General features: G+C 33.6%; 3 protein-coding genes across 5 annotated transcripts in view; 1 reads left to right on the forward strand and 2 right to left on the reverse strand.

Moving 5' to 3' along the window:
• Window positions 1–8,500, reverse strand: part of LOC148605310 (uncharacterized) — a 48,263-nt gene extending 39,763 nt beyond the window's left edge. For 2 of the 3 annotated variants that reach the window (XM_088551186.1, XM_088551187.1), the window contains exon 1: window positions 8,070–8,499. The gene's annotated coding sequence lies outside the window, so the exon portion shown is untranslated. Of the gene's footprint in view, window positions 1–8,069 lie in introns of all 3 variants that reach the window. The other variant, XM_088551190.1, reaches the window with a different exon arrangement.
• On the forward strand, window positions 5,017–10,730 carry LOC148605311 (transcription intermediary factor 1-beta-like). The gene is made up of 2 exons (XM_088551193.1): window positions 5,017–6,039; window positions 10,399–10,730. Exons 1-2 carry the CDS (start codon window positions 5,195–5,197, stop codon window positions 10,466–10,468), a joined length of 915 nt encoding a protein of 304 aa, XP_088407319.1. The 5' UTR covers window positions 5,017–5,194; the 3' UTR covers window positions 10,469–10,730.
• A 741-nt stretch (window positions 10,731–11,471) lies between these two features.
• Window positions 11,472–25,870, reverse strand: part of LOC148605312 (medium-chain acyl-CoA ligase ACSF2, mitochondrial-like) — a 33,263-nt gene continuing 18,864 nt past the window's right edge. Inside the window, exons 11-15 of the mRNA XM_088551192.1 lie at window positions 22,398–22,505; window positions 20,865–21,013; window positions 18,975–19,116; window positions 17,387–17,497; window positions 11,472–13,287 (exon numbers count right to left, since the gene is read on the reverse strand). Of these exons, the coding sequence (XP_088407318.1) occupies window positions 13,165–13,287; window positions 17,387–17,497; window positions 18,975–19,116; window positions 20,865–21,013; window positions 22,398–22,505 (633 nt within the window). The 3' untranslated portion in view covers window positions 11,472–13,164. The remainder of the gene's footprint in view (window positions 13,288–17,386; window positions 17,498–18,974; window positions 19,117–20,864; window positions 21,014–22,397; window positions 22,506–25,870) is intronic.

Raw genomic sequence — 25,870 nt, forward strand, 5'->3', positions numbered from 1 at the left:
TATATAGAAACTGGTAGATTTTATATTGTAGATCGACAATATAGATATCGTAATATGCGTGAAAAACAAACTATTTAGGATGAATACCACTTTATACTAGAGTGTGAAAAATATAAGGATATTAGGGAAAAAACATACATGTATTAAAGTTTATTATTGGAAAAAACCATCATGTTTAAAACTTGTGCAACTATTGTCTACACATAATGTCAAGGAACTTAATAATTTATGAAAATATATATCTTGCTGATGAAATTCAAAGAAAATGTATTTAAAATCGTGTATTTTAAATTAGGCAAGATGTATCTTTGGTTCTATAATTGTATTTTTTAACCAATAATTATATTTTACGATACAGTTTTTTTTAAAACGTAATTATCAGTTGGTTTCATTTCAAGTAAAGTGCACACTTTGATTTGACACAAGTTCAGTAGAAAAATTGTAATGATATTTTGTCTTCAATCGTATTCTAAAAAGAACACGAACTACTTTGAAGGTATGGGTTTCAAAAATTACGCTCCACGAGTTTATGACCGACATAAAAACTTTGTAGAAATGACCTGTTCCAGAAGCCTAATTGTAAGCAGTCCATCACGGTACAAAAAGTCCGAGTAGATTCGGCAATCCTTTGCATAACGTACGAGTTGTGTATAAAAGCTCCATACGCAGGTGCTCAAGTGATGTTGCCTCATATGAAAGTAATGTTGACTTTGTCGTATAGTTTGGTCATGAGTCATATATTTCAATCGATCTCTTCGAATGGGTCATGATATGAGGCTGACTTCATATTGTCTGTCATGTTCTTATCTAAAATTCTTTGTGGTAGATGCGATGTATAACATATTTCCGAAACTAGGATTGTTAAAGACAGTACGTCAAAGGACATCAAAGATCCTGACATCAAAGGATCTGGCTAAACGAAGTTTATTCTTTTGGGACAGACCAGCTAACAAGTCTGCATCATTAGAGTGAAGGAATAGGTTAGAGAATAGCGGAACACAATTATTTCCCATGGGAATGCCGACCGTCTGTTTAAAATCACGTCCAACACCTCGGACAAATATGTTGCCGATTAAATATTCCAGCTTATTTTTACTGTCTTCTTCGTGATATTTAGAAGATGATTTTGAATCGTTTCTTAATGCTACGTATTAATTTGTATCTATGTGTTCCGTCTTTTAAGATGGTAAATCAAGATACAAATATATAGTTCTTGGTAGAGATTCCTCATACTTTGTAAGAAATAATTCAAAATCATCTTCCAAATATACAGAGGAAGATGTTTACAAAATACATATTTGTCCAGTGTGGCGGACGTGGTTTTCAACAAACGGTTGAATTCCAGTGGGAACAAATTGTGCTCCTTTACTTGCTGACCTATTCCTTCACTCTTATGAGGCTGACTTTACAGCTGATCTGATCAGAAAGAAAGAATATCATTTGGCTAGATCCTTCAATCTCCATTTCCGCTATATAGATGACGTATTATCTTTAAACAATCCTAATTTCGGGGATTTGATACATCGCATCTATCCAAAAGAACTTGAGATAAAGGATACTACAGACACTGTGACGTAGCCTCTTATCTTGACCTACACTTAGAAATCAATGGTAAAGGAAAACTATTGACCAAACTTTACGACAAACGTGATGACTTTTCATTCAGAATTGTCAACTTTCCTTTCATCTGTGGCAACATCCCTTCAGCACCTGCGTGTGGAGTGTCCATATCACAACTCACACGTTATGCCAGAGCTTGCCGAAACTACGCAGACTTTTTGTATCGCACTAGAACTCTTACAAATAGGCTTCTGGAACAGGGTTATGTTGCTACAAGATTGAAGTCATCACTACAGAAGTTCTATGGTCGTCATCATGAACTCGTGGATCGTTATGGTGTATCCATCTGCACCATGAAAATTGATTTATTCAACAGGTCATAGTTTTCCTGTCCTCGTTTGTCTACCCCGGACTTGACTTTTTATGAGCAACTCGGCGGGTGTTTCTAGAAAAGCAGAGGACGCTTACCCTACCGATGCACCTGGTCCATGCTCCCAGTTTTAGTGGAGTTCGAGTTGCTCATTTGCCTTTGTTACTTTGTATGATTTTAGTTACTGTATGTTCTTTGTTGTGTATGTCTGTTTTCCGTGTCGGGTCTTTGTCCCTGGATTACATTCTTTTGATTACCGCTATAACCTTGGTTCCCTTGATTACTCTTTAATTCGAAAAATTCGAAAGATCTCCGGAAAACCCTCAATGTCAGATTATTATTAACTATTCCCCATACTAATTCAAAATTCCAATTCACAAGCATTACACAAAATTGTTAAAATAATTCAGGACTGACGACCCCATTTGACAGCTTTAGGTATGGAAGTAAATAGTATCGAAAGGATCTTGGTACTACATGTTTGCAGATACGGCACTGAAGCTTTGTTTGTATTGGTTTCAATACATGAACGGAAGATCACAATTATCGTATTAAGTAAAGGAATCAAAGGACCAAAAGAGAATATCACCGATTCGTGTTTGGTATCTGTTGTACAGGTCATATAGATTTTATAAACATAAGATGTAATGCGTCCTACAGACATAAACAAAACGATGCTTTTGGCTTTGTTTTTGGTACAAACCATACTTGTCACGTACATGTATATATAGCATACAATATTTGGCTACATCAGTATCTTTTAATATATTTTTGTTTCAGCATTTTATAAAGTCGAAAATAACTTGTTTGTTTTGCTACACTTTTTCATGTGGAGACTATGTAATGAAATTGAACGTTAACACTCACACTTGACAGACTGTTTTCATTGCAGATGTTATAAAATTAGGATGTGTGCGTTTATATTAATATAGAAACCAAAAGAATAAGTGAGATAATGAGTTAATATCGAAAGATTATACATTGCCACAAACCATTTAACGTCGTAGGGGTGGGGCTAGGGTTTTTGCTTTGGGTCCGTCTGTTTTTACATTCTAATCATCAAGGTATTTTTTCTGTTGAAAAGTCAGATAACCTACTTTTTATGTCCAAACCTTCACTCAATCCTTGAAATTTAGAGAAAAAAATCATTTCTAACTATTCACATCAAAATTATTTGTTGTGTGTGTGTGTGTGTGTGTGTTCATTTAAAAAAATTATCCCCCAAATGAAGTTAAATGGTCCGTCTCTTTCCACTAATTATATACCGTCACCGATATTTACTATAGAAGTATATTATTTTCATCAATTAAAGATAGTTCACTTTGTCTCTTCTGTTTCCTTATTCATGATCAGAAGATTTGCGGAAAAACAAATATTCCCAATTTGGCAATACTTAGAAATATACTCGAGATGCGAGGCAACTACGTTTCTCTTTACTCTAAGGGTGATATATCGGTGCAAAGTACTTAATTGTGATCATATCATGAGATTAAAGTCAATGACTTCTTGATAAAATTATTTAATGTCTTTCATGTCTTCCTTATCAATGGGTCACATCTGCATGTGAAGGTATTAATCTAGATACAATTAACATTCCTGGTATCTATTAATATCGATATTTTATCAGTGCCGATGATTATCAATTTAATGGAATGCTAGTAAAATACTATTTCAGAAACGTGTATCCATTTATAAAGGCCGAGTAGTTCCGATTATTATCTGCCATGCAAAGACTTTGTATAGATAAACCGCAAGCATGTACAAAATATGATCAAGGAGAGAGCTGGTCTTCCCGGGGGTGGGGGGGGGGTTGATATGTGGACAAAATACGCACAATTCAAATAGCGCTTTACCAATTTTTAAACTCGTTTTAAAGATTTCTAACACTTTTTTTATTCCTAAAAGGGGGTCACCGTAACCTCTTTAGAAATCTCCATTGGCTCAATTGTATAAGTTCGATAATATAGTCAGTCAGAATAATTTTATTAAAGAAAAAAAGGCGATTATACTAGTAGAGATCGACGGGCCCATACACTTTAAAAAGAAGGGGTGCCAGGAGAGGTCCCTCAGAAAAAGGGGATGATAGGACAATATTGTTATTTTTCGTCAATTTTATACATGAAAATTGCAAAGTTTCAAAAAAGGGGCTGCCAACCCCCTGCAAACCTCGGGATCCAAGACTACTAATGATTATAAGCTTTCTCATGAACCGAAATAGAAGGGGTGATAATCACTAGAGACTCACGAGAAGTTAGTTGACGGCCGTCTGATTCTAAGGAGGGCCTGGTAGTTTGGTTGGGGGAACATAAACAAATGGGAATATTTCTTTAATTATACTCTACAGTAGAATATGGATAGAGGCCGGAAAATTAAATCTCTTTATTTTCTAGGTAGTGGAGGCCACATAGTCGGATCCAAGCCCCCCCCCCTTTCTGTCAATTGATATGTGCAAAATTTATGAAAAAAATACTTTTGTGTGTAAATGTGTGCATTGTAGTGTGTTTATTAAGGATAATGTGTGTGTGTCCCCTTAATTTAGGTGATTATCTGGACCCGCTACTTGGCCAGAATACTTATATCCACCCCACCTCCTCTGAAGCAGCTGATTGTCCCCTCTATGGATCTACTCTCGATGATAATTCATTTTTGTATTTCGCAGACGACACCTTTTGACTAATTTAGTATTTCAATAGCAGTTAAATATGAAGCCTATTCATATGGATGTATTTCTATCAAAAACATATTATTGATCTACATGTACAAATATAGGTCTCGGCGTAAATCATGCCTCGGTTTAATTCATAAATAGTTTACAGTGCACTAGAACGTCCACTGTCACGTTAGTTTATTAATTATAATACAATATAGCAAAGTCGAAGTAAAATCTCTCAACCTGCAAAGTTTCATTAAATCATTGTAACAATTTAATTACATTGTTCAAATGACTTGTCAAATAACACTGTATCAGCTTACACATGGTGCGCAATTACTAAAGTTTAACACGAGCATGTAAAAATTTAAAGACCAACATGGTTAATTTTATAAAGATAAAACTATGTCTTAAAACAAAGGCGAGAATTAGATAAGTATCATGTGTACGTCAAGGGGGTTCCTACTAGCTACCAGGGTGATCGTTGTCAATGGAAACTAAAATGGCTGCTTAAACCGGCTCCTGGGTTCCGGATCCCCATGAAGTTCAATTTTCACCAACAAATGGAATATTAGTAAAAGTTCTGATGCATTCATAACGCGCTCGCCATTACAATGAATAGACCAAAGCCACCTTCTCGTCAAAGTACGACTTTGCCGTTAATTGAACCTAAGCCACGACGGAAATTTAGTTTTGAGGATTGTGATTTGTGTACTACAGATAAGGGAGATCACTTTTGCATACAATGTAATCAATTTATGTGCGAAAATTGTCAATCTATACACTTGAAAAGTACAGTTTCCAGAGGACATAAGATTAAAACTCCCGACATTCTAATCGCAGAGGCAAAGCGAAGGCATTGTGAAATCCATCAGTTATATGTGGAGAATTATTGTATGGAATGCTCCCAGTTTCTCTGCAGAAAGTGCTTAAATGATGTCCATAAATTTCACAAGTACAGGTCTTTACCTGCCGCTTCCGAAATACAGCGGAATCTGCTCAGTGATTTTATGGACTATATCAATAGGGAAACCGATGTTATACAGGAGCATATAAAAACGTCCGAAACTTTCCAAAATACTTACCAATACAAAGAAAAGGAAACAGTTGCTGATATAAAGAAAGCCCAAGAGGAGTTGAAACGGAGACTAGACGATGCCGCAAAAGAACTTATAAACGAAATGAAAGAGAGACGCGACACAAATTTACGAGAAATGAAAGAAAACCGGGACATGCTTTCGAAAATGGTTCAACACGGGAAAAATATTAAAGCCCGTTGCCAGGAAACTATTGACGAAATTGACGAGCACACGGAACCACTCCTGACAAAAGCTCTTGTGAAAGAAGTATGTAACTTCCAAAGTCCTACAAAAGTACATTTAGGAGAGTATCCGGTGTTTAAAAAGAGTCTACATAAATCCTTGGCCGTTAAACAAATGTTGGGCTCTTTTAGACAACCGTAAGTACTTTTAAAACTATCTTATAAGATATGTATTGGTGCACTTTTCTTTTTATTTCATTGAAAAATTAATATAGTAGAATTCGCGATGAAAATCTTATCTTATATCGTGTAACAATCCAAATTGATCATTAAACTTTCTTCATTGCTCGTAGTTTTTCGATGAGGTGGGATGCGTTTTAAACTTAATAAACCACGAGCAAAACTCACATAAGAATACCACGCTCCCAAACCATAAGAAAAAAACATAAAAGTAGTTAATTTAAAGTCGGTGATACAACTACAAATAACGTAAGTTATATAGAGCTTTTAGTCGACATACACAATGGCTACCAAGAAACCATATGATAAAAACGTTTACAAAGTCGTCAAACAGGAAGTTGGTTTTGCTCGAGTCTGAAATCATATCTCATTATATGGTATACATGTACCTATATAAAGCTTCTGTCAAAAAAAGATCAAGTGATTGTGATACGCTGTAACGAAAGAGGTGCATGAAAGAATAATGAAAGAGCTGACGGACGGACGGACGGACACCAAGCTTTTATATACTTCCAGCTTTTAATGCGGTGTATAAAATTATACATAGACAAATGTATTTGTACTTTATCCTATAATAATTCACCAGAAATTTTATTTGTTTTCGGCATAAAAGTTCAACTATGAGTGCTGCTTAATAAGTCCCTAATCATGTTTGAGAATGCCAGAACATTTAAAAAAAAAAAGAAAAAAAAAGGTTTTAAATTTCCTGCACGTTTTGTTTTTCATTTCTTCTTTAATGTCTTTTAACATTGCCCGTAAGTGTGATTGAGACCTATGATACAGGTGAGCAAAATAAGATTGATTTAAAGAAAATAAATATTGACACCATTATTGACAGTATTATATAAGTACATGTAGAAGATTGTCTCACATTAAGGTTGAATGTATTGAACCAGAATAGTGTTAAACCCTGGGCAGGGAGAACAAATTGAAAAGTTTTACCATTCTTAGTCAAGTTTCCTACCTTTTTGATAAAGAAACAAAGGAAAATATTTTAAACCAAAAATCAAGGTTTGAAGTTTGTTTGTAAACCCCCACCCTTGTGGTATGTATAGTGATTGATCATGGTGTACATCCGTTCGACGTTTACGATTATTTCTTTCCTCTGCAACTACATTGTACTTAGCCGAGCGAACATATATTTTGACGGAAGCATTATATATATATATATATATATATATATATATATATATACAAAGGTCTGTAAAATTCCCAACGATATATACACAACGTCTCAGAATGTAACGACTCTATTCGCTACACTGCTCCATCGGATCAAATTGATACAGGGAAGATAACGTAAACTTATAGAAGGGTCTGAAAAATTCTCAAAGATGTTAGAACTGTCAAATTTGACAAGCAAATTTTTGAACGTTCCCTCAGCGGGACTCGAACTCGTACCGTTGTGACATCTATGTCAACAACGCGTGCGCAAAGTCCAGCGCCCTAGACCACTCGGCCAGCTAATCTATAAAAAATATAGCTTTCGCTGGCGACAAGACATGCGGAGGGCTAGGGGGTTTCTGGAGGTTGGAACATTCCTAACTGATTTTGTTTAATATCCTACATTGCTTTATTAATGCAAATTAATCAATGATCGCCAACTAACCCCCCCCCCCCCATAATTCAAAATCATCGGATCCCACCCGCACGTTTATACATGATTGTCAGTTCTAATGCATTCTGAACCTGTGTTTATCAAACAACTGCCTAAACTGAACTAAGATTATAACTTTATCACTTTATATGAAGGTGCTTCCTTCTACAAATCGTGTCCCTGCGAGTCAAATGCGAATATTTGTTTCCATGAAAGCCTCCTATTGCTGTGATTTCGATTGGATTTTGTCCACATTGTCGCGTTTGAATACAAGGACTATTGTAAAAGTCCAAAGTCAAGTTATCCCGCGCTCTGCAAATTCTCTCGAATTATTAAATTATAAATGTGAAATACTAGATTTTCATTGAGTCAACCATGGTACAGTACATACCTTCATTTGGCGACAATGTTGTAATGGTGTTCAATTGGGATGCTAATAAATTGCTGGAACTATACAGTATTAAATCCAAATGAAACACACAAAATGCAATTTGATTGAATTTCGGAGTTAACATATACGTGCTTGGCATGTACATGTACATTTAGCTACATGCAACTTGTAATATAAAAATCCTCCTGTAGGAAGTTGTCTTTAGATATTATATTGCGTGTTAACATTTGATGTAGTACCACTTAATAGAAATTATGTAATTACTTAAAACCTGCACAAAGCTATCACGTTTAAGATTTGCGATCTCCAATTATCTGAGACCTTAAATTAAAGAGATAAAAAGTTTGTTAATTAGCCAGTTTATCCATCCCTGGTCTATCCACTTATTCATTACACTACCTTTTCCGACGCAGTCGATATTGAGGTAGCTTTGACATCACGTGACAACCATGATGCCTAACCATGGCAACGTAACCGATGAAGCTTACAACCTCTCATTTCATTGGACAAAAGTGATGGTCACCGTGGGAGCATCTGTGTTCGGAATGATCGCAAACACTTATACATATTTAATAATCTTTTAACTATTGAATAATTTGGAAAAGTTTTTAATTGTATCAGTTTTTTTTTATTCCCGAAGCAGTCAGTATCTAGTTCGCTTTGATATCAAATGATACTCAGGAAACGTAACCGATGGAGCTTACAACCCCCTCATTTCATGGTTACTGTGAAATTTGAGGTCCATTTGGGTAATTTTTGTCCGAAAATTTTCAATAAAAAATAGTCTTTGAATTTCATTGATTGTATAATTGTAATAAAGTTAGAACCAAATGAATAATTGAACAATTTTTTAAATTGTCCGTCGAGATACGAAACATAGTACAGTGATTCAACAGTTAACTAAATAAAATCTAAAATAAAGATTTTTTTAAATTTGCCTGTTTTGTCATTTAGGCTCATGAAAAGAGGTTTCAGTGACAGTTAATGTCTCCGCAATCTAAACTTACTAAAGTAAAAAGTAGAACAATTAGACAAGTAGATCAAAGCGAGAAAATGCGTCGGATATCTTTCTGTTCCCCTTATGGTAAAATGATCTGAAGTAAATTGTAACAGACGCCAAGAGGACGTCTAATCCGGAAACTTAAGATTTTATTCAAGTACCTTTATCAATCATACAACAATTATGTAAAAGGCTTTTCAACTTTTTAGAGGATGGTACAGCTATGTACTTAAAACTTCAAAAGCTTACTGTGATGGAGTGGGCTAGGTCCACGTATTTGTATTTTTTAAGTCGCTAATATTGTTGTCGACTTATTGCACTTGTAATTTCAGTACTTACATTCGCATATGATTTGCATACAGTAATTATATTATACTACTCGATAAGTTTTTATTATGAGATGAAAATGATATATAGTCATTGCTAGTTGTTTATTCTGTTTCCTAATCTTATTCCCTGGTCAATACCAAAAGCGACCCAAAGATCGAGAAATTTGAGAGAAACCTGTGGAACGAAAAAATTACCCGCACTTCCTGGTAACCAGTTGTTTTGATTGAAAAACATTCGGGTCATCGCGGTTACGAAAGAGTAATTGTATCAAGAGAACCAAGATTCCAGCGGGTCACCTGATTTTAGAGCGCATCTCATTTGTACCATTTCGGATGTTGTAAGCAAGCCAAAATCAGTAGCACAGAATATTTGACGATTAGCGACTTTGAAGACTTCTGTCTTCGATTTCTTTTACAATTCCATGCACCCAGAACCTTTAGGTTATACGTAGGCGGGAATGGATCCAGAGAAAAGGGGGTTATAGGCTATTATTTTCTGATTTTTGCACCAAACTTTGCACGAAATGAACATATCAACTTTCATACTAAAATGGGGATTGCGACCTCCGAATTTGAACCCACTGGTAGGTTTATTTACATAACCATATATTGTAAGACTTCAGCTTATCTACCCATCAATTAATCCTATTCCACGAAGTCATGTTTTAAACGATTGATTAATGTCGATAGGCAATATACGGCAATATACTGAAAGCTGCAATGTCTATAGCGAAATGTACAAGAGTCATGTAAGAAACTTTCGAGAGAAATTTGGCAGGCCCTACTTATGCGGAAGAATATTGAACATAATAAACCTTAGAGAAGCGGAAGATTAAGGAATCCTCTGGCAATAACTTTGAGGAATCGTCGCAAAACTTTGTTGTTCAATAAAAATTTAGAATAAATTTGCATTTGTCACCTTGCTTTATTACTTTTGAATGTCCCCCTTTTCTCTCTATAATATTTTGCTCACTCATACATTGACTTATTTACGTTTCAGTGTCAGAAACCAGGACATCGAAAGCAGAACAACCTGCAGACTTGCTTTGCCATTCGGAATGTTGCTATAACACTTAGTGTTGCTTGTCCTCAAAGGAAATCGACAGAGATACATCTACTAACTCACCTCATACATGTACTTTTGTGTTCACTTTAAGAAAGGGACAACTATTCCAAGGAAGTTATTACTGGGTTTCGTTAAATACAAGGACTGGTACAATGTATTTGCTGTTCTGTAAATGGTGATTTTGTGCTTGGAATCAATATGGACAATTTTCTGGTGAAAGATATTTTTGAAATCTTAATGGGCCAATAAAATAGTACATTGAGATACATGATGTATTACGTTCATAAAAAGCTGCATAATATCAAAGAGTAATAAATAATTTTATCAGCAAAGTCACAAGAGGATTCCATTGAAAATAAATCACTTTGGAGAATGGGGTGTAGTATTTCCATCTGTTTTACCCACTCCCTCCCCCATTATTAAACAAGTTTCATTTTATAATATTCAAACTTCACCCCCCCCCACTCCACAGTCCACAAAATTCTTATCACCAACGTGTGGATTCAAGGAAAGGCATGCCAGGCATTTACCCTTCCCCACCCATAGAAAAAAATGGCAAGGAAAAATGTTTGCCACTCCCCCCCCCATCCCACCCCACTAAAAAAAAAAATCTTGCCAGGCTTGTTCAGCCTTTACTTTGATTTAATCCACCCCAACATGTAGAACTGGATACACCAAATTAAACTGACAGCTTCACATGATTATATTCCTGTTATATCTAGTCTGTGGTGTAAATATACTAGATTCACCTTTAATAATGAATGCATTTTCAACATGCAAGCTTTAATGGGTGAGTTTTAATTTAAAATTTACAGTAGAGAGCTGGAAAATTGTTTCATTCAAGAATAGGCTGAAGAGGAATCGGTTTCAACCATAAAATATGTAGAAAACTTGAAAATTGTAAAATGGTAAGAAAGCTCTTGCAGAAATACAATCACTGACCTTTTTTGGTTTAAAAGTTACATGTAATAAGAATGGAGGAAATAAAACATACAATTGTTAATATCTGAATATATATATATTTATTGCACTGTGAGTAATACAATTTTCCAACAGTAAAAAATATCCCAAAAAGAACCACATGCAAGCATACATTTAAACTAAGTTTAAACTAAAATTATACAAAGCTGAGTTGATACAGAAGTGATTAAAGACTAATTTTGGACCTTAAATGATCCAAGTTGACAGAAAAAAAAAATTTACAAAGAATCCAAATATCAATTGATAGTGTTTTGAATCTGTTAACTGAGACTAAATTTCATAATTAAGGGGGGGGGGCTGTTTATAAATTGAAAAAAAAACAAACAAGAAAAAAAAAAACAATGTCTGGTTCTAAAAATGGTATTAGGAGAGTAACAGAAACTATTAAAGCATCCTCTTCCATCCAAATTTTCATATTTTATGCAAAAAAATTGATACAAAAATTGATACAGTATCTGAACAGATCCATACAATTATGACTGTGATCGGTCATTGACCATCAATCAGTTTCCAATCAGTCATCAATCTGTCAAACTGATTTGATCATCATGTGACCATTGATCAGTAAATACATTTAATGGATTTCATTACTTTTTTTTTGTCAATTTCCACACAAATTTAATAAAATGCAATAGATATGAACATCAATTAACTACTTTTATCTTATATTTGCTTCATATTTAACACAACACAAAACACATATGAGGTTTACTATCTTAAATCTAAGATAGATTTATTATAATGTATTGGATTTATTCCAATGGAAATTTATGAGAAGCCATCATTCTTCATTTTACATAACGAAACTGTGATCCGATTGATCATCGGACATAAGTTATCGATCCATCAAATGTTTGTGCTGATTAGTTCAGGGACTGTACATTTACTATCAGACATATTGACCTAGAGATATGGGTTGAGCAAATTTCACATATCAACAAATTAAAAAGCTCCATCGAGCCCAGCTGAATATGACAACACGTTACATTGTACACCTTAACAGTTGCCCAAAATTTTACATAATTTGGACCATGGACAAATATCTTGAAACCATAAAGAATCATAATAGTGTCCATACAACATTATAATACAACAATTCTGTGATAGATCCAAAAAGAGGGTGTTGACCAGAGGTTAAATAGCCCACCCTTAGTTGAAACAAAGGAACCCTCCTCTCTCTGGATCTGTCATTGTTAGTAAAAAAGGTAGATTTGAAGAACATTGTATAAAACAGACATACACGCATTCAGAGCACAGCTCACTTAAAATGTTTGTCACAAAGAACTTATTAATCAATTCTTGAGCATGACATTTACATATCAAAAACAAACTTAGTAACTCAAAACACAGTATTTATGGCCAAAAGAATACTGATGGACCTCAACCACTTTGTAGCAAGGGCACAAGACCTGCTTAAACTTAAACACTTCCTTTAAAAGTAATTTAACTATGTGTAATGTTTAACAAAATAAACAAGTAACAAAATGCAAATCTTTGATTTGAAGTGCTGATTAAGGAGGTAGACCTAGGGTAAGGGACAGAACTCTAACAAATTATTGGAACGTTTGTATTTGGCACTTTACATCAATCTTGTGTAAGCATCGAAGCAAATTGGACTGATTTCATTCTGTTTCAAATGAAAGCTTGATAGGCTTTCGTGAAATTAAATATGATACAAACAAGGTCTACCTCCTTAAGGTGGCCTGGATACAACCTCTATCAATGTTTATAAAAGTCTGTTTCAGCAGATTTCCTGAGTTTAAATTTCTGTACTTTCCCAGTCACAGTCAAAGGAAACTCCTCAACAAAGTGCACAAATTTCGGAACTTTAAATTTAGCAATCTGTAAAAAAGAGAATACCATATAAAAGTTATTTTTTTCAGGTAGGAAATTTCTGTACTTGGTGTAAAAATGGGTAAATAATTTCGTAGCATCTGGTTGGATGTATAAGTCACCTCATACTGTTATCAAATTAACTTCAGAAAATAGATAAGCTTCATATTTGCATCATCCCATTTACTTACAGTCCCTGAACTGATCCGCACAACAATTTGACGGATTGATGACCGCTGACGGATCGATAACCAATGACCGGTGACTGATCTGATCACATTTTTGTTATGCTAAATGACAAATGATCTATTAACAGTAAAACAGAAGCAAAATGTAAGTATTAATTCATGTTTATATATACTGCATTATTATAACATTATTATAATATGTGTAAAATTGACATATAAAAATACGGAATTTGAAAAATATATTGACTGCATTTTGGTCAGATGATGCGATCATCAGTTCAATGGATTGGTTTGACAGATCGATGACTGATCACAATTTTTGTTGCACGGACCGGTTCAGGTACTGTACCCGTAAGAGGTTTCCCATGATAAATTTAGATTCTTTCCTATGATTTTGAATGGGAGTTTTGATATTCACAGGGTCACATGACAAGACTTACAAGCCTTATGTATTAATTTCTCTATGTAACATGTTTTGTGCAAGTTTTGAAGACTAGTATAATTTGGGCCTTAATCCTTGTCGTGCTGCACCAAGATTTATCTGGCATTGGCCCTGTTTCCGCTTTACTGGATCTGGCAGTATTAATCTTATATCAGGAAAGCTCAATTTGTTTCCATCTACATGCAGCCTGACAGGCTGACTGTGCTTTAAAATGAGGCTATTTGATAAAGAGTTCTTTAAAATATAATGACTGAAGATCATGAGTTTCCGCTGCCAAAAAAGTGAGATTTTTTAGGGATTAGATTTCATTTCTCTGCCCCTTGCCAGAGCAGAATTAATCTATAATTTAAATAAGAATGATGTTTTTCTCACCACCAATTCTATGTCAACCCCTTGTACTGATTACTTCAGGTTTTAGGTCAAACTGAGGCCAAAAATGGGAAAAAATCCTCATTTTTTCACACGAGTGATTAATGTGCTTTAGTTCCTGTTTTGCTCCTGTTGAATCTCAGATGTAGCAAAACATGACCATAAATGGACAAAAATGACAATTTTTGAGTGACAGACCCATTTTACCGCGTTGAAAATTATGTGGGAGAACCTTTAATATTTTGGTACTAGTAGAATGAGAATACTAGGATAATCAATGGGTTATTCACTCTTTCCAATTATTTATCCTATTATTTCATACTATTAGAACTAAACTATTAAAGGTAACCCCACTCAATTTTCCACTTAAAAAAAAAACAAAAACAAAAAAACTGGCAAAATAACATTTTTTGGAAGTGCTCTATGGCAACATGTATATGTATACAACTACAGATCATAATTATGAAATGCATATTCACTAAATGTTTAAACAGCACTCCACATAAGAATCATGCAAAATGTGATTCATTGTTAGAAAGCCCACATATTTCTTTTTATGATATTTTGTTTAAAATGTCATAGTAAACAGAAAGTTACATCTGGCTATTCAAATAACCCTTTTTCATAGGAGATAAAAATTTTATAAAATACACTGTGGAATCCAAAATAAAGGAAGATAACTTTGTAAATGACGCTAAAATATAATAGAAAATATAATATAATATGATTTTCAATGTAGATTATCTCCTAAAAGCAGACAGATTGTAATGAATAATCATACATTTCATCATAAATCATAAAATAGACCTATATTGCAACTTAACAACAAAATTAAAATGTGTAGCCATATTTGGTATGTATCACACGTTAGAGAATTTGCATGATGCTTACAAAGACTGCTACTTCAAGCTTTGGAAGAGTATTGACAGTGCATTATATATGCCTGCATATACAAATAATGTTCAAGCCTTGCATATTCACTGCAGTCAAATTACATGGGTAGAGTGCCTGAAAAAAAGAAATGATGGAAAAAGATAGACTCCATGGTAAAAGGCAGTAAACCATATACTTCTGTCAAAAACAGATTACCAAAAAGGAACTTTTCTTTTTCATCAAACAATCGATAAGATCATTTTGCATACATTAAGGAGGTAGACCTAGGGTAAGGGAAATAACTCTTGAAATAAGTGACATGTTGGTACCATACTCAATTTCATGTGGTTGAAGTCAAATGCTGAATACAAACATTCCAATGATTTGTAAGAGTTGTGTCCCTTACCCTAGGTCTACTTCCTTAAATGCCATTTCAACTTTATCTCCCATAAAGACTTACAAGTACACTCCTTGAGACACTAAGGTTTACTGCACGCACAAAACCTAAATACGTCTATCTTTTTTTCTGTCATTTTTTTTTCAGGAACTCTTCCAATGTAATTTGACTACGGTGAATGCTTGAACATTATTTGTATATATGCACACACAAAACCTAAAGGCATTTTAAACACTCACCAAAATAACAGTTGAATAAAGGAAATAATGAATGTACAAAAATAAATGAATGTTTCTATCAGTTGTGCATTTAAACAAACGCTTCTATGATGCATTTAAACAAAGGCAAAACAATATGTAAACGAACAATAAAAGATGCACAAATACTAAAATAGGAAACATGAATGTTTCAAGGTGTGTAAGTAAAGATTTACTTAAGAATCATGAGTCCAAATTTTTTGTCCAAATACTAAAATAGGAAACATGAACGTTTCAAGGTGTGTAAGTAAAGATTTACTTAAGAATCAAGAGTCCAAATTTTTTGTCGACTCCTTTTGTAGTGAAGTTGCATCAAACATGGTCCTTTGTGATTGAGATAAAGGAAGGTTAGAGCAGAGAAACATGCAACTTGTAGACACATCTTCCACCACCTCAAAAAATGTTACAAAAGTCCTATTACTACTGAAAATTTGTTAAATCACAATGATCAATATAATCATCTACAAATGGTGACTAATTATCCTACAAAATTTCAGCAAAATCTGTCAAGCAATTTCTGAGCTGTTGAGTCCACAAATGTGGCTGGACAGACGGACACAGTATTTCAATGTCCCCTTCCACGTTGTGGCGGGACAAAAACTGACTGGCCTTATAGTGAGATGCAATGAACAAAAATGTTGGGGAATATTTTTCAATGGAATTCAACCTGTTTTGACCATTAAATTAAAAGTCCATTACCTTACCATATCGGTGCACCTGGTCCATGCTCCCCATTTTTAGTGGTGTCCGAGTTGCTAATTTAACTTTTGTTACTTTGTATGTTTTATTTTAGTTATTTTATGTTCTTTGTTGTGTTTGTCTGATTTCCATGTCTGGTCTTTGTCTATGGATGACATTCTTTTGATTTCTGCCTAAGAATCATGGTTCCCTTGATTACACTTCCAAGCGTCAGAAACAACTATATCAAAATATTACTTTCTAAAGACTTCCGGTTGTTATATATTGTATTTTTTTGAAAGGAAGCCTCTACAAGTGTAACCTGTTTTTCTTATATGCATGAGTTCAATAAATCACCCTTCTTTTTATTTAAATGAGTTCAATTACAGTGCCTGAACAGATTCGTGCAACTAAAATTGCAAACCATCATCAATCACAAATCAGTTTCCAATCATTCATCGATCTGTTTAACTGATCCATTAAACCAGGGATTGCAACCACAGAGCAGTCAATTTATTTTACAGAATCCATGTTTTGTTTGTCAATTTACACAAATATTTACATAATGCAATAGATTTAAACATCAATTAATAACTTTTATTTCACATTTGTTTTATTTCTGACGAAATACAATATGTGGATTTAATATTTAAAATTTAAGATAAATTTCATTTAGTAGTTTATTGGATTCGTTTCAAAAGAAATTCTGAAATTTACATGAACCGATCATCCGTCATTCTACATAACCACACTGCGATCAGATCAGTAACCGGTCATAGATCTGTCTGCAATTAATTGCAAATCAGCTCAGGGACTGTAATCACTTTTTTTTGCATGATTCTTTAATGGTCCTATACCTTAAACAAGGCCGTACCATTTGAATTTGCAGAATGTTATTTTTTACCTTGTCCTTGCAATATGTTTTTATACTTTCTTCAGTACATTTGTGGCCGTCTTTTAACTGGATAAAGGCAACAATTTCTTCTCCAAGTCTCTCATCTGGAACACCAACAACCTACACATAGACAGTGTTAGAAATCTGAGTCAACATTAAATAGAGGGATGATTTTATGAGGTCTACAAACAATGTGGAAATCGGAAAACCAGAAGTGAATATACAGTAAATAAAGAATTCCAACAGTAAAATCCGGATTGGAAATAGCGAAATTCCGCTGAAAATCATTCCTGTAAATATGACAGCAGATCTAGGTCTGTTTTCACCAGCTCTACATTCTGTGGTATTCATGAACTGTTATCACAGAGGTATGAAGCACCTGTTGTATACAATATGTATGGTCACTGTTATTCAAAATTTCAAAATCAATAGAATGTGACTGCAGGGCATACTGAGCTGATATAAGATTAATTTTCCCAGCTGCTAATTTTCGTCAATTCTGTCGACTGGGCATATTAACATGTTTCATATTTTCAGTGTGTAAATATATGATTGGCGTTACACAGTGCTGAAAATCAATTTTGTGGGTACTATTTTTTACTATCTAATGACCACCGTGAAAATAGCAAAAATCAATACACTGCTAAAATTAATTATGTTTACAGTATGCATTAAACAGATATGGATTAAATTGAGGTAATGCTTATGCAACTAAAAACTGAATACCATAGACCTAGCACGAATTGTTCATGATAAACTGACCCAATAAGTAAATTCAACATTAAATGTTAAGTAGCAGTCTTTCTAAAAATATACATGGGATGATTCATGCATGTAAAAAAAACCACTAAACTAATATTTATTTCTTGTTCAGAAAGAGTAACAGATCACATAACCAGTCTTAATTATTCATTTGGTTGTTGCACTTTTGATAAAAATTATAGATTGTACATGAAATCGACACTTTGCAAGAGTTATCGTTAATGATTTGGTTTCATTTGGTTGATTTTAGTGGGAGATTAAAGTATGATTTTCTAAAAAGTGCAGATCTAAATGCAGAAATGATTATCGTTATGTGAAAGTATAGCATATGTAGACTGAAAAAGCATCGTTTGACGGAATTATCTTCACCGTGAATCAATGTAAAAAGAGACAATTTAAGGGCAGTAAAGGGGAAACTCAAAATTCCACTGGATAGGTAATGTACAGGTTGTAAAACAATAAAATTCCACTGAAGCAAATATGAAACACAGTTTTTGTAACTTTAGGGACAAGATGAAAATAACTTGAACACATCCACAAGGAAGGATGTTGGAATACAAAAGTAAAAAGAATGACCATTTAAAAAAAAGACTTACAAAAATGTCAAATTATACCATGGCTTCTTGAAAAATTTAGCTGTTGGATTAGATTGGTTTCAATTAAAATAGACAGAGAAAAGTATCACAATCCAACAAGGAAATCATCTAAAAACGTTGATGACCCCATCGTTACATGGCAATAGTATGTCTATAAGATGATAGCAGAATTTCATTAACCAATAAGAAAACTCATTTCTTTCGAAATCAAATCATTGAAATAAAAGGTAAAGGATTACCTGTACATCTTTAACATCAGGATGTCTGTAAAGAACCTGTTCAATCTCAAGGGGATAAACATTCTCACCACCCCTGATAATCATGTCGGTAATTCTCCCAACAATTTGACAAAATCCCTCCTCATCCATTTTGGCCATGTCCCTGGTAAAATATAGCAGATTTCATATAAGAAAGACATTATATTATGAAAGGGTTAAAGACCATATAATTATCGGTTTCATAATGAGTGAAAGTTGAATATCACAAAATATGAACTAAAATTATTTAATTTCAACATAATAACAAAGAAGCAGTTAGCTATGATGTTGAAATTAAATAAAGCGAGTTGATATTTTGTGATATTCAACTTTCAAGAGTTATAAAACCTTTTTCTTCACGATTCCTTTAAACATTTTGGCCCTTCTGTATCTGTCATGGTGGAAATATTAGTGATTGTCTTTGACCTCGCTATTGGTGTCAAGATAAAAACTTTTGATACTTCCCAACATCACGTTCAACCAATCAAATTTCATAGTAAATGATACACAAGTACACAACTGATTGCAATGGTGAATTTTTCACAAGTCATATCACATTATCCATGGTGTGATATCGCAAATATTGTATCATCCAAGAAGTAGTTGAAATGACCAAATCATAGACAACCAGTCTTTATGTTGAGGTGTGCCATGGAGAGAAATGGATGTATTATTGAAAGAATTTTATGGTGTGGTTGTTTTTTGTGTAAGTTCAATTTTTACCTTACATTAAGGAGGATGGTTAAAGCTTTGTGAAACTAGTTTAACCCCACAACAGATTTCATGCCCCTGTCCAGAGTCATAAGTTGTTGGTCATAAATGCGTTTTTGTGTGGTTTTATTCGTTTTCAGTTTGATTTTGAAGAAGTGTCATTGTTCAGTTAACATGGATTTTATTACTCTGTTATTAAGGCCTTTCAGAGCTTACTTACAGAGGTAGACCTAGGGTCAGGGACGTAACAGAGATATGTTTGTATCGCATTCAATTTCACCAAGCCCCTCAAGCTTTTCTTTGAAACAGAATTAAATCAGTCCAAGTTACTTTGATGCTTACAAAAGACTGATGTAAAATGCTGAATACAAATGTTCCAATGATTTTTAAGAGTTGCGTCCCTTACCTTAGGTCTACCTCCTTAAAAGTGCATTTAAACTTACTGAAAACCTTTGGTGATCACTGAAAGTATTAGCTTTTTGTATTTAGGTTATATGCTGGTGACTTTGTTACGTTTCACCATTACCCTTCATTTTTTTTTTTAAATTTGCCATTCCATTGTTGCATTTTTAATAAAAAAAAATATATAAAAAGATTGTACAAGAAATGGGTATTTTGCAAGAATTTTCATTCTTTCTCAAAAATACAGATCTCTATTCAGAACTAAACATGTTATAAATATGGCATATGTTGATACAACCTGAATAAATTAGACATCAATTGTTCTTATTATACATAAGTACCAGTCTTTATAAAAATCAGAGGGTGATTCATGCATGTCAAAAACCCACCAAATTTAATTTGGTTTCTTGTTCAGAGACAATTACTGATCACATGACCAGTCCTAAATTTTCATTTGATTGTTGTGCTTTTGAGATAAAAAACATAAAAATTGTACATGAAATTTGCACTTTGCAAGAGTTATTGTTATTGTTACTGTTCTTGATTTGGCTAGATTTGGCTGATTTTAGTGGGAGATAATTATCTAAAAAGTGCAGATCTCAATGCAGGAAAGATTGTTGTTATGAAAAAGTACAGCATATGTAGACTGACAAAGCATGGTTTGTTTGGTGGGTTTTTCTCAACCATGAATCACTTAACCATTGGCAGTGTCTGTATTTCATGTGGACTGGTACTAAAGTATTACATATTCAACCCTACCCTGTATGATACCATCTGTCTGCTTTAATGACTTCCTGTGTCTTGGTAGCATCATTCCAGTACTCCAACATGGTCATATACCCTCTGGTACACAATTCTCCAGCCTCTCCACAAGGAACAATACTACCATTCTCATCAATAATCTTGGCCTAAAATAATAAAATATTGTAAGCAGACATACAGACAGGATCTATTCTTCATACTCCCCCCAAATACTGTTTGCAGTGGGGATTATAATAAACAGCTACACCACAAGCACATGATAAGCCCGTGGTCTTGTGAAAAATCATAAATGTATTTTGAATAATATTAATGGGTTGTTAATGATATCAGGCTAAATATAACCTGTCTCATTCCATATGCCCACTCAATAGGAAGTTTATATAAGTGACAGACACAGATTACTAACAAAATGTTTTACATTATACCAAATTGAGGCAATAATTCTGATAAAGAGAGCAAAGATATTTGCAACCAAAAAAATTTCTAAGTTCCATAATACAGAAAGTTGACAAAAGAGAGAAACAAAAGTGGTCACATGTTTCACTTAAACTTCCCATATTGGTTCTAATGTTTCTCTAAAACTCCCCATATTGGTTCTAATGTTTCACTTAAACTCCCATATTGGTTCTAATGTTTCTCTTAAACTTCCCATATTGGTTCTAATGTTTCACTTAAACTCCCATATTGGTTCTAATGTTTCTCTAAAACTCCCCATATTGGTTTTAATGTTTCTCTAAAACTCCCCATATTGGTTCTAATGTTTCACTTTAACTCCCCATACTGGTTTTAATGTTTCTCTAAAACTCCCCATATTGGTTCTAATGTTTCTCTAAAACTCCCCATATTGGTTCTAATGTTTCTCTTAAACTCCCCATATTGGTTCTAATGTTTCACTTAAACTCCCCATATTGGTTCTAATGTTTCACTTAAACTCCCAATCTATCTATGGGACATTCCATCACTAAATATACAGGAGGGTTGGAAGGCAGTTTTTTGTGACCCAACCACCCATATATATTTTTTAAAGATTAATGCACCTCCTGAATTCCCCTCATACAGCATGAAACGTCCAAAAAACACAACTGTTTTTACAAAAAAATCAATAAAAAAATTCAATAACTCAAAAATAAAATAAATAATCAGCACAAAAAAGTGTACAGATCTTCAGATTAATATAATGAACAAGTGTGTCAAGTCTTATGCAATAATAATAAATAGTTTTGGCGAAATGATTTGACATGAAAAAACACCCCCTTTTTCACAAAATTTTTTAATTATTACCAAAAAGTATACAGATCTTTAGATTAATATAATTAACAAAGGTGTAAAGTTTTAAGCAATAATCACAAATAATTTTTGAGATACGGGCATAAAAAACTTTTGAATAGCTTATGGTCCTTATTTTTCTCATCTTGATGAGATCTATGCATAAATTGTTAATTGCTATAGTAAGCTAGAAAGGAGGACATTGCTTTCCATGGCATGGGATTTAAAATGATGTAGAGTGGAGAAGTTAATCAGTATTGTTACCTCAATATGGGGATGAGGTCTCCCAACAGTGGAGACCTTTTTCTCAAAGACATCATCTCTGTAACTCTGAAATGTCACAGGACTATTTTCTGTTGTACCATAGCATACCTTTAATATTAAAATGACTTAAATTTAAACATTTTACACTTAAGTTGTATCTTGAACTTTTCAGAAGCCACTTAACAATACAAATAGTCATATCTACTAAAAACAATTTTTAACATAACATTCATCAGATATTTAGAAATAAAAAAAACAAAAAACAACAAAACAACAAAACACATAAAAGTAAAGTCAAACATTTCTAAATACAGTGAAACTTCTCCAAACCAGAACCTAAGAAAACCAGTCTTCCCTTCAAACTGGCCGTTTTCAGAAGTCCCAGCTGATATACCTTAAAACCTGTGTGTTTTGTCTTCAATAGACCGGCCACCCCCTAAAACCGTACATCGGCCAGTTTTAGCTACATCTTTTTAATAAAAACAACTTCTCAATTCCTGCCGCCCGGTTATTGTTCACCTGTAATAGATGTGTCAACAAAATTGTAAATGATTCCCTAATATTACGTAAATAATAATTCATTCACTGACCACTAATTAATAATTCATTCACTGACCGGTTTGCATTTCATCAGTGGACAGCTGATAATTGAAGGGCACAGTAGTTTAAACAACAAGTATTAATCCATACATTACATTTTGGCTGTTAATTGGTGTGTAAACACGTCAGGCAACAGGGGTCATTTAATAGTACAATCGTTACAATCTCTTAAATGTCAATTAATGTGACCTGTACCCAAGCTAAAACAACATAGGGGTGAAATTATTAGACTATGTTGATGGGTAATTTAGGAAAACAATAAAAATAACTTATTACCATCAATAGCCCTTTGATCTTTAATACACATTCTTTCAAAACCGTGAACATTATTCTGTCGGCAGTACCATTTGTAAAATCAAATTATTTACAATGGTGCAAGATTTGAAATGTAATAAAAGGCCAAAAGTTTTTAATTGGTATTATACATGTCTCGACCAACAAACTGACAAGGTGTAGGGTTATAGAACACATTAATGGAAACAGCTCTTAGAATGCATTGCTATTTTTCACAAAACCAGCCACCCCCATAAACTTTTTTCTTGTCCCAGTGGTGGCCGGTTTGGAGAAGTTTCACTGTATATGAATTCATATATAAACTACTGTATAGCAGGTATTTTTGAAAGGTGGTAATTTTGATGTACTTTAGCAGTTTGTATATAAACACCAAAATAAATTTCGAAAAAAAAAAAAAATTTACTCTAGACTTAAGTACTTATTGCACTACCACATCCACAAAAATAAGAATCACCAAAATTGTTCATATACCTGTTTGCCTTTTGCCTAAATATCGCCAAATTTTACACCCGCAAAAATAACCTGCCATACCGAATTAAGGGACAATTTCAATTCACAACACTACTATCTATCTAACCTGAAAAACATATGTTATTCATAAGCATTTCATAAGAACTTTAAAAAAAAAAAAACAAATTATAGTAGATTAATAAAATTAACACCTCAGTTTCTTCATGCTTTTCTGATTAATATAATGTAGAATGTTTGGTATGTGGTTCTAAGCAAGTGTTTACGAACAGGCCCTTTTTCATGAATAGCTTTGTGGACTTGCTTAAATTTTTTTTTTCAATTTCAAAAGACACTATCACTCATCTAATATATAATAAGTGCTACAAGTAGTACTAACTGACATACAAATGTAACCATGCAGTTCAAACCATAATAAGGTCATCTAACATCGACACATAGGGACACATTACTATATTCAAACTTGACAAATCTTTAGAATGTTGAATGAATGTTTGACAAAGTAGGCTTCTGAACAGACTGAAAGTGGTTAAACTCCATTAAAAGATCTATAATTTAATACTCAAGTTATTGTACAAATATCTAAGTGTCTAAGGGAGATAACAAAAACAAAAACAACATCATACAAGGAAATTCTTCTTGTACATGTCTGGACCAGTGTTTGATCCTACGGGGCGTGGTGACATAATAAATTTCAAGAGTTAAATATTATGCATGAGTATAAAATATTTGGCACTTTTAAAAGCAGCAAGGTATGCAGAAAATCTTTTTTTTTAAGGATGATCAAGTTTATAGGCAGGATATAAAAAGTACTTTGTGGCGCAATCTTTGCAATTCAAAGGTTCAGGAGCATCAACAAGCGGGGAGACAACCAACTTACAGTAATACCAAATAAGTCCATCTTTTCAATAATCTGGGTCAGTACTTAACGAGAGCATGGAGACCCTCCTATTATACCAGTGTACAAATATTTCAAGTTAAACTTTTTGAAATCAGGGTGATTCAGGTAATCAATAAATGATGTTGGAACACCATATAATGAAGTACACCTACAATAAATCAGGAACACTATTGTTGATTTAAGGATGAAGACCTAGGGTAAGGGACATAACTCTTGAAATCAGTCATATGTTTGTATCATAATCAATATCACCAAAGCCTATCGAGCTTTCATTTGAAACAGAATGAAATCTGAATAAGTCAAGTTACTTTGGTGCTTATATGAGATTGATATAAAATGCTGATACGAACATTCCAATGACTTGCTAAGAGTTGTGTCTAGGTCTACCTCCTTAATGTGACAAAAAAATCTATTGCAATAGCCTGTAAAATCAGAAACTATTGCATTAAATAAAGACCGTTTAATATACTGTAAACACATCACTTTTAAGGCATACTAATTTTCCCTGTTTTCAAAGAGGTCAGATAAACCTGAAAAAATATAGTAACTGTGGAACTGATTTTTAACACTATAAATGATAACAAAGTTTTTAAACCATGAAAATTCATACTGGCGAATATATTCACTTGACGTAATCTGCTAAAATTAGCAACCACAAAAATTAATATGTTTCCAGTTTGAAAAGCTCAAGCTATCATTATGATACTTATGCTAAAGACCAAAGAGTTCTTCCCCCCACCCCCACACAATATCACAAAACTAGAGGCTCAAGAGAGCCTGAATCGCTCACCTGGTTAACCATTTGCTTATTTGAAAAACAATTTTTCTTAACTTAATTTCTTAATTTTTAATTCCCTACTGGTGCACCTGGTCCATGCTCCCAGTTTTTAGTGGAGTCCGAGTTGCTTTTTTGCAAAGGCTAAGTTAAAATCAACTAAATTGTCAAATGCAAGAAATGCTTTCCATAGCATTTTGATGACCTGAACCAGAATTTTGCTAAAGGCAACAATTTTTTAATATTTTTCAAAAACCTGTCTTATGACCCCTAAGTTCCATTTTTAGTATAGGCAGCCATATCTATTCACGGATTAAAAATCACAACAGTCATTTTGAGCACAATACACTAAAGAACTATTATGCTTATTTTCATTCCATGATCTTAAATGGTTTTAGAGAAGAAGATTTTCAAAGTTGTACATGTGAAAAAAAA

This window comes from Perna viridis, chromosome 10 (assembly GCF_037379345.1).
Source record: "Perna viridis isolate PV_CMFRI_1.1 ecotype Kerala chromosome 10, ASM3737934v1, whole genome shotgun sequence".
NCBI lineage: Eukaryota > Metazoa > Mollusca > Bivalvia > Mytilida > Mytilidae > Perna > Perna viridis.

Coding starts and splice junctions, on each gene's coding strand:
- LOC148605311 (XM_088551193.1), top strand. CDS start 5,195: ATGAATAGACCAAAGCCACCTTCTCGTCAAAGTACGACTTTGCCGTTA. Junction 6,040..10,398: donor TTGGGCTCTTTTAGACAACC/GTAAGTACTTTT, acceptor TTTACGTTTCAG/TGTCAGAAACCAGGACATCG.